Here is a 9693-nt window from a genome sequence, read left to right as displayed (position 1 = left end):
ACTGTTATCGGTTATGTAGTATGGATTACCTATGCCAGTTGCTCTACTTAGAATGGATAACAATCTTCCTCCTTGGCGGTCCGGGCTAAAAGAGGTAATGCTCTCTCTCTCTCTCTGTGTTCTTTTATTATTATCTCTGGCATATTGAGTTGAGATCACTGAGTTTATGTTATATGTATCCATCAATCTAGATCTTCGATGCAATTATCTGTGATCCACCTTACGGGGTTCGAGCTGGTGGACGTAAATCTGGTGGCCGGAAAATCCTAAGAGGAACAGTGGATCCTTACACTGTCCCTGATGATAAAAGGACAGATCACATTCCATCCACTGGTGCATATAGTCTAGTTGAGTGTGTTCATGATCTGCTTCACCTTGCTGCGAGAATGCTGGTAATGAAAGGCAGGCTCGTCTTTTTCTTCCCGGTTTTGAGAGATGAGACTGGCGGCGAGGTTAAGTTCCCTGAGCACCCGTGTTTCAAGTTAGTTGCGGTCTCTGAACAGATCCTGAGCTCGCGGTACAGTCGGTTTCTACTAACTATGGTGAAAGTAGAGCCTTACAGTGAAGAGATCAAAGAAGCTGCTCGTTTAATGCATTTAGAGTTTAGAGAGAATCATCTTAAGTGGTTAGAGGATGGTAATATTCATTCCTCTGTGTTTAAACCCATTGATTCTTCTCAGATTCACACTGATCCCAAAGCCTTTAAAGATCCAAAACCTAAGTATAGAGGGAAGTATGTGTAAGCACTAAGTTGTCTTATTTCTGTTGTACTCTGTTGGGTTTTATCCTGAACGTTGTCTTTCTTGTTGTTCCAATACAAATAGAGTTATTGGCAAATAAATGTGTTAACGAATTACAAAGCAAGGAGTTAAGAAAGTAGGATTAACTACAAAAAAATATAACAATCAAGATTCGAAAGAGTCTTAAAATATAACAGGAGAGACACATTCTCTTGACACACACGCCTTCGCTGAGCAGAAGACCAAAACAAAACAACGACGCTCCGATTCCGAAGATTAACCAACAAAAAAGAACAAAGATTAGGGTTTTTATAAATATTTATTAATGAAATTAACGCTTCTCTAAGTCTTCTTCAAAATCTGGGAACTGTGTAGTACTTAAACATATCCCACATTTGGTTGTTCTTCGTTTTCTTCTTACCAACCTTCCCTAGAGGACGACCTGTCGAAACCCGAGACTTCAGAAATTAATATGAGCCTAAATGCATCCAAATTATACCGAGTGTATAGTTCTCTTAACTTGTAGCGAAAATGAGATTTTTCAATTGTAATGGACTAACTAACCTGTTGCTGAAGAAACCGCGCTCTTTGCTTCCTTGGAAGTTTCTGCGCTGATCATCGACGGGTCTAACCCAGGCATCGACGGCACCACGTGATCTGGGTCTCTCAGTGGATTCAAAACTCCTCGTTTCATCAATTGATCCAGCCCGGGAATGTGATCTTTCTGAATATGTTCCTGTTCTGCCTGCACCAGACCCGGGCCTCTCAATTGGTTTCTGCCTGAACCTGACTTTGTCGTCCAACTCACGGGTTAGTATTTCAAGATGTTTCTCTTTCCCGCGTAATATTTCCGGTGAATCATTGTGATTATTATTACTGCCGGGTTCTTGTTCAGAATCCTTGATCTCTGGAGCAATGGATTCCTTCTCGAGTTTTTTCCTGAGCTCTTCAATCTCTTCCTTCAACATCTTCTCTTCGTCTGTTTCAGGTCTGGAAAAGTTGTTTTTTCACAACACAGGGATCAGTATCCGACTGTCATAAAGTTTAAAAAAGAAGCATCACAGACAAAAGAATCACACAAGTTCAATCTCGAAGTCTAGATGGGGACTATATCATGCACAAACCACACTCAAGAGAAACAAGCAGAAGCTATCTAACAGGCTCTGAAACTCAATCAATGCACTAATAGGCAGAATAAACATGAAGACTCTATAACTAAATACAAATCCCATCAAAACACAGCCATTATGGATCTGAAATCTAGAAAGCATACACAGCAAACTATTTTAGGTTCTCAGTTCCAAACGTTTTAATCTCCAAAATTCATCCAACTACATACATATTGATTCTTGTTGCACAATGTATGAAGCAGTTAAATATTACTTCAAAATCAACATGCAGCAAAATGAGAATATTAACAGATTCAATACTCAGATAACTAGAGCAACATAGAATTGAAAGAGATCCACAATCCTCAGTGAAAATTAAAAGAATCCAAATGAATAAGGACCTGTCAACTCTGCGATGCTCAAGTTCCATATCCATTTTACGCCAATCCTTCCCTTGTTCCTCCAACAACACTTCACGAGGCTTAGCATCACCAAAAGGATTGACCTTTGGTCTCGGTTTCACCACATTATTCAACCCTGAACTCTCAGACCTGTTAGACTGAGCACTAGAAGGCCTGCTCGAATGGGCACTCGTCGGCCTACTCGTTTGAGAACTTCCTTTCTTAGCCTCAATATCTGAGTCAATCTTCTTCCAGTCCAAACCTTTCTCCGCCAAAATATCTTCCCTCGGTCTAGCTGCCCCAAACGGGTTAGGCTTACTCGTCTTCTCAACAACAGGTGGAGTCTCACTCGCTCCTGAGTCAACAACAACCTTTCGTGGTTCCAGAACCAAACGACGACGTTCCTCCTGAACACCACCTCCGACTACTTCTCCTCTGGACCAACGGTCAGATTCACGGCCTGAATCACCAAAACTCGACCCAAATGTAGATGATCTAACCGGTGCTGCTTGCTTTTTCCCTGCACCCCAATTATCAACACCATCAGCTCTTCCAGATAACCCACCATCTCCACCACCTCCGCCGCCTCCAAAACCACCTCCGCCGCCGCCACCGTAACGACCTTGTCGTCCTTGATCAAAAGAAGGAAGCGGTTTCTTGGCTTTCCCCCAATCATCAACCTCATCAGCCCTAGAAGGTTGAGGAAAATCCGAAACCCTAGACTGATTCCCTCTCCTATCATCATCAAATCCACCACCGTAAGGTCTCCTTCCACCACCACCCCAAGAGCCATCAGAATCATCACGATCTCTCCCCATTCTCCCAGAACCTCCACCACCATAAGAAGAGAACCCACCACCTAAACGACCAGGTTGCATTTCATCCTCAGAGCGTTGCCTCGGACCAGTGGGTAATTGAAGAATCTCTTGGTGAGTCAATCCAACAGAGTTCCTACCTCCAGGTGCTGTGTAACCACCAAACTCAGATAAACTCATTTTCTTCATCTTCCTAGACTTAGCATTAGTCGCAGTCGCCGCCGCAGCTTCTCTCAGGCTAGGAAAACTCTGTGTATCCGCCGTTGCAGAAGCAGCTTCCGCCGCTTGTTCTTCATCGGCGCGCTCTGCTTCATCAGCCCAAGCCCCAATTCCAATCCCACCCCAAGGTTTCGACATCAAATTATGAAATCAGAATCTGATAAAATTCACACTCAGATCTGAATCGGAAAACAGCGATATTAAAATCGGAAAAAGTAACAGATCTAGGGTTCCGATGAGAGCTTGAAACCGTCAGAGAAATTTTATTATTCCTTTTGCGTGAAGATTGAAAAAAAAAACACAAAGTTGGGATTTATTCTCTCTTTGAAGCTTTTATTTGTTTTAATATTAATGTGTTGCATGCTTCTCAACGAAGGAGAGATGGGTGGAGAATTAATTCACCACGCGTAAGAGTAGGCAAGTGAGTTACACGAACCAGTCAGAAAAGAGAGCTGAGAGGACTTTTAATGTGTTAGTTAGCACACGCGATGTGTAAGAAGACTTTAATGAAATGAACGGTCATAAATCTATCATTTAAATGGTTATCAACAAATGGCGAAACAATTAAAAAAAAATTGTTGTCAACAAATAAAAAATATAAACCTATCATAAAAATAACTATGTATAACTAAAGTTATGTGTAATTTCTTATACACCAATATTTTAAATAACTTTTAGATATGTTGGTTTGTATATTGTATTGAATTTTTTAATTATTTTATTTCTTTTTCTGTTTTGTTAATTAAGCTAAGTCTAGAATTATTGATATCAAATGTTCAACGTATTATGTTTCTCACTCTACATATTTAAAATAATTATGAGAAAATTTTTAAAAATATATATAGAAAAATAAAAAAAAATATGCTCCATCTTGGCAAAACTGATGTGGTAGTTATACTTATACATATGAAAATAAACATCATTGTTATAATTATCAACGTATGAATTTTTTTTTTTAATTCAAAATTTTTAGATATAATATAATGTACAAATATTTTGATAACTCAACTCAAGTAATCCTAAAAGTTTCTTAGGTTCAAATACTTATTTCTTGGACGGAAGAAATCCGAACCATGTTAAATTTTGAAGCCCTGATCAATGTATATTATTTTTTTGTATATTGATTTTCTTATTTGTTTTTGATTTACTTGAGATTGTGAGATAAATTAATTTGCTTCTCAATATCTATTAAAGATTAAGAGATTGTATAAGCAAATGAAATACTAGTAAATTGTTTGTAACATATCTTTTCGAGACTAGAGTCCCAAAACGAACAAAACAAACGAAATCGAAACAATAAGACACAAAAATGAAATATCAAATCATTAATACAACTCGAGGCCAAGCTTTAGAGAACACAGGTTTTCAAACACTCGAGAACGAATTCTCTTAGAACAATTAACAATATTAAAACTGAAAAACGGTTTGTACACGATGTTTGATTCAAACGTTAGCAAGGAGATAAACGATAAAACGAATGAATCCTCACCAAATGGGAAACGAATCAAATAGTGAATCTCCAATCCAAAGCATCGATTTTAATAAAACTGACTTTATTAAAAATGAAAAGGTTACATATCAAAAGAGCATAAACGGACAGACAGATAATTAAGGTTGACAAAAACAAAACGTGTAGATCATTGCTTTCACCCGACACCAATCATCATCCCTGTCTTCTCCTCCTTCCGAGGTTCTCAGTCTGAATCTGAATCTGGTGCTAATTATTCTTCTGCATAGTTTGGCTCCGTTAGTGGAGGATGGACTGACTTGAGCAGTTTTAAATCATTAACATCAAGATCCTCTACGTGGTTTACAAAGGTAAAAGCGGTACATCTATACTTAACCGCTTCACGAAAACCTTTAGGGGGGTATTGGAGGCTAGAATGTGAAAGAATTTATTAGAAAAGAATTAATGACATAATTCATAGATGTTCTTGTACTGTAAAAAATTTCCAAATCTTTCTTTGTGATTCTAATGACTTTAATTTGTATAATTTTATTAGATTTGAGTAGAATTTTAATAGACTTGAAAATGGATAAATTCTTCTAGTTTCCATCTAACGTAAAAAAATAGTTACAAAATATAATAAAAGAGTAGACTAGTTTCAAACAACAAATAAGAAAACCAATTCGCTCCTTCATCCTCTATCCACAAAGGACAAGGCAATAAGAAAGGTACCGAGGTTGAGATAGCTGCGAGTGGAAATCAAGCTGAGAAATCTGGTCTAGAGGATTCCAATTCAGATGGCTCCAAAGGGAGGTCACTATCTCCAGACACTCTGGCATTGATGTGTGACGAACGGGACACTATGTTAATGGTTGCAGCTCACCTAATGGTTCGGTGGAGCCTACCTCACAGCTACCAAACGGCGGGCAAGACCAGTTTTATGCAGAACAGGAGAAAGTAGTGTTAACCAAGTTCTGTGACTGCCTTAACCAGATTATTGTTAGAAGCAAAAGCTTCTCTCTCACAAAGAACAAAACAAGCGTACTTATCCTCTGTTTTATAGAAGAGAAAACAGGGTATTTGAGAAACTTGTGATTTTATTAATAAACTGAAAAACTTAGTTTTGCAATGATGAGATCATGTGTTTATATACTAATAAGACACAAAAGAAAAAGAGTTGTGTCTTTCTACTGTGTTAATCTAACGTTGTAACTGTTACAAACGTCACGATACTTAGAAGCATCGTTTAATACAAACACAATGTCTAACTTAATAATTCAGATAATTATATCCAACAATTATTTCTTGCGGAGAATTAAAAGGTAAGACATTTCTTTGATCATCAAGAGAAAGGGGTATATAGCCAAATATAAGATTCACGTTTTAAAACCTAGTTTTTGTTTGTTTGTTGCAGAATCAAATTTTTCCTCGTCAAGAATGAATCTAGATACACCTGCGCACACTGCCGTCAAAGTCCAGCCAGTGGTTCAACAAAGACCAGTATGCTCTGTACGCAATATCCAATTAGTTCCCAGAGCAAGGAGATCAAAGTCAAAGACGTTAAATAGAATCACATACCAATACATGATTATATTTCTAATATTTTGTGAAGGGATCAAAATCACCTAAGTTTCTCCAATACATCGGCAGAGAGGAGACAACGACATCGACCAAAAGCAAAACAAAAACACATGGTTGGAATCGAGATGGTATAAACAAAGAGAATCAATCGAAATAACGCAGCAGCTTATTTGAGGAACAGTACAAAAGATAGAGAAAAAGCCTTCAAACTAGCCGCGCCACCGCTGTAAGAATCGTACTGAAGAGCGGACATGTGTTTTCTGGCCATTTTTTATTTTACATGCAAAGTAATATCCAAATCCCACCTTAAAAGGTCATACTTTTTTCTTCACAATTTGCACTAACAATTCTTTAACATTCTAGTTAAATCAAGTTGCTATTAAAAAATACATAACATTCAATAACACCAGAATTTAATAGCAATGAAAAGTTAACGATTTGAATAACATTAGAATTCAAATGAATTTAAAAAACTACTTAAAAGTACTTAATCCAATAACAGATGAATTTAAAAGACTTGATAAAATGTTTAATCCAATAACACTGGAATTCAAATGTCTAATAAATTCTTTCACATTCTCCTGTCCAATAATTTCAACACGTTTGAGAGTGTTCCTTTCGGGATTAAAGTATAAAACATAAAACAGTTGTTTAGGTTTATACTTATGAATTGAAATCACAATTTCACCCCAAGTGGTTGCTCCAGCGATGCGAACGTGACGACAAAAAAATTTATCATCGGTCAAAATATAGGCATATTTGGACCATTCGTTTTTCTCAATATCATCTAGAACCCACATATGCAACTCCTTAGTGGCAGCATATTCATTCCCCATATGAATCAGAGCTAATTTTCCCTTGTAGTTTATCAATTTACCCAACGATTCTACGCCAATAAAGGTGAATTTCTCAGATCTAAGATCAAAGCAAACTATTATCCATGTAGACGCCGTGTAACCGATGTAATACAAAACCCCATTGATGCATATCCCTTCACTCATAATCGCATGTGGCAAGGAACATTTTACCTTTCTCCACTTCATATCTCCATCTCCAATTGTAAGAGTTTCATGATCAAATGGAGAAGCCATCCGCAATGCCTTGTATTGCTTGTCAATCGGGTCAAACCCGTAACAGCAAAGCAGATTTTTGTAAGTATAAGGTAAGATCGCATACCGTCCTGTGATGGGGTTACTAGTCAGAGCTCTATCCTGGCCTCCACAACCATGCAAAAAGAACAAGCCAGAAGCGTAGCTATATGAAAAATTTCTTATGTCATCACTATGATTGGTCTGTAGATCGTCATGAGAGAACTTCACATGAAAATCGGCAGCTGCTACAAGATTCGATTGCTCATATGGATTCTCAAGCTGAGGTAACGAGAAGAAGCTCCACACACCTTTTTCTACTATGGCAAAAATGAGGTGGGGCTTAGCCGAGGATCTGGTCTGGAACAACTCCTTGAAATATGGACTAGTATTAAGCATTGATGCCCATTGCTTAGACAGGCAACGAAACCTTGCGATAGACTCTGAAGGCAATCTCGATATGATGTCCAAGATGAGATCATCATTAATCGATATGGGAGATGATGAATTCATGCTTTACGAATCAAATAAGAAAGAGAGATTATAAAAATATAAATAAACTTCCATCTATCGCTTAGAGAAACCTTTAAAGAAGAGACCTAGCTAGCTACCAATTTATATTTCCGAATTTAGTCGGTTAAGAAAAATAATAATGGGCTCATTTAACGTCCAAATGGGCCGCCATTAATAATAAGAGATGGCAATACAAATATAGATACTAGTTTTTAATTGTTAGTCTATAACCCAAGCCCCAATTCAACAGAGTTCCTTCCTTAGGTGCTGTGTAGTTTGTAAACTCAGATAAACTCATTTTCTTCATGAGTAATATAATACATTTAGTTGATTGGTATAGGAGTAGAGTATTAAATATTATATTTATAATAATATATGACATTAATTAAAAATATAATTTAAATGTGTTTTATTATTAAAATTAATTATCACTCATTGCTATATATTTTTTAAAAAATATATTTTACATTTAATAAATTTAATAAAATTATATATATAAATGTATAATTTAATAATTTTTAATTATATATTTCTAATGTAACACATTAATTACAAATAATTAATATATAAATTTTTATAAAACTTTATATCTATATTTGCATTTTTAATTTCAATAAATTTTTAAAATATGTATAATATAATAGATTTAACTAAAATAAAATAATAATATATATTATAAACATTATATCCATATTAATATTTTAATGTATTAAATAAATTATTATATTATTTTAAATAATAATATTAAGTAATTTCTCATATATTATCTTATAACAAATAAATTTATCTTTTATGAAATCATAATTTTCTATTTTTACAAAATAAATTAATTATTTAAAATGATTTTAATATATATTAATATTTTAGAGTTATATGCTTGGAAAATGCTTCAAATCAGAACATACAAGTAGGAAGAGAGCATATGAAAGCATCCGCAACTTCTAAATGTTCCCTTATATATTCTCCTAATAAATGTTGATTGGATGATAAAATAAAAAAAGCTTCTTCATATGCTCTTCCAAGCATTAGTCGTAGTCGCCGCAGCAGCTTTTCTCAGGCTAGGAAAACTCTGTGTATCCGCCGTTGCAGAAGCAGCTTCCGCCGCTTGTTCTTCATCGGCGCGCTCTGCTTCATCAGCCCAAGCCCCAATTCTAATCCCACCGGCCCGTCAAATTTTGAAATCAGAATCTGATGAAATTCACACTTAGATTTGAATCGGAAAACAGCGAAATTCAAATTGGGAAAAGATTAACAGATCTGGGGTTCCGATGAGAACTTGAAACCGTCAGATAGTTTTTATTATTCCTTTTGCGTGAAGATTAGAAAAAAAAAAAAAAAACAGATTAACATCAAATTGAAGCTTTTTTTTGTTTTTGTTGTTAATGTGTTGCATGCTTCTCAACGAAGGAGAAATGAGTGGGAATCAAGTCAGCAGTCACACGAACCAGTCAGTAGAGAGAGCTGAGAGGACTTATATTGTGCTAGTTAGCACACGCGATGTGTAAAAAACTCACGGTTGACTTTAATGAAATGAACGGTCATAAATCTTTCCACATAATAATATGTTTTTTTTATTTGTCAGAAATATATATTAATTACGGTGTTACAACATCGGCCCTTCTATTATCAAGGCCGAAACAGTTAGTGCTAAAGCTAGAAGCTAAACACAAACTACACAAAAAGGACTACCATAAGCCTAACATCTCAAAAACATTACATCCCAACCAATTAAACAGAAACAAAGTTTTTTCTGCAACCATAACGAATGATTAGCACTACA

General features: G+C 35.9%; 3 protein-coding genes across 4 annotated transcripts in view; 1 reads left to right on the top strand and 2 right to left on the bottom strand.

Moving 5' to 3' along the window:
• The window catches only part of LOC104779850 (eukaryotic translation initiation factor 4B1-like), a 10624-nt gene extending 7024 nt beyond the window's left edge, over nucleotides 1-3600 (bottom strand). The window contains exons 1-3 of one of the 2 annotated variants that reach the window (XM_010504254.2): nucleotides 2251-3599; nucleotides 1305-1730; nucleotides 866-1182 (exon numbers count right to left, since the gene is read on the bottom strand). In XM_010504254.2, the coding sequence (XP_010502556.1) occupies nucleotides 1158-1182; nucleotides 1305-1730; nucleotides 2251-3422 (1623 nt within the window). In that variant the 5' untranslated portion in view covers nucleotides 3423-3599 and the 3' untranslated portion in view covers nucleotides 866-1157. Of the gene's footprint in view, nucleotides 1-865; nucleotides 1183-1304; nucleotides 1731-2250 lie in introns of those variants that run through there. The other variant, XM_010504255.2, reaches the window with a different exon arrangement.
• Nucleotides 21-837, top strand: LOC104779849 (tRNA (guanine(10)-N2)-methyltransferase homolog). Its single transcript, XM_010504253.2, has 2 exons — nucleotides 21-94; nucleotides 192-837. The coding sequence occupies exons 1-2, from the start codon at nucleotides 32-34 to the stop codon at nucleotides 741-743; spliced, it is 615 nt and encodes a 204-aa protein (XP_010502555.1). The 5' UTR covers nucleotides 21-31; the 3' UTR covers nucleotides 744-837.
• On the bottom strand, nucleotides 6884-7913 carry LOC104783545 (F-box protein At2g16450-like). The gene is made up of 2 exons (XM_019244051.1): nucleotides 7078-7913; nucleotides 6884-6893 (listed from the first exon to the last, which is right to left on the bottom strand). Exons 1-2 carry the CDS (start codon nucleotides 7911-7913, stop codon nucleotides 6884-6886), a joined length of 846 nt encoding a protein of 281 aa, XP_019099596.1.

The sequence above is a fragment of the Camelina sativa genome, chromosome 4 (assembly GCF_000633955.1).
Source record: "Camelina sativa cultivar DH55 chromosome 4, Cs, whole genome shotgun sequence".
In the NCBI taxonomy this organism is placed as follows: Eukaryota; Viridiplantae; Streptophyta; class Magnoliopsida; order Brassicales; family Brassicaceae; genus Camelina; species Camelina sativa.
The sequence above is the reverse complement of the archived record's forward strand: the minus strand, read 5'-3'. Positions and strand labels throughout refer to the sequence as shown.

Excerpts from the sequence above, each read along its gene's own strand:
- LOC104779849 (XM_010504253.2), top strand. The coding sequence starts at position 32 with ATGCCAGTTGCTCTACTTAGAATGGATAACAATCTTCCTCCTTGGCGG. Across the intron at positions 95-191 it reads GGCGGTCCGGGCTAAAAGAG|ATCTTCGATGCAATTATCTG; the intron begins GTAATGCTCTCT and ends CCATCAATCTAG.
- LOC104783545 (XM_019244051.1), bottom strand. The coding sequence starts at position 7,913 with ATGAATTCATCATCTCCCATATCGATTAATGATGATCTCATCTTGGAC.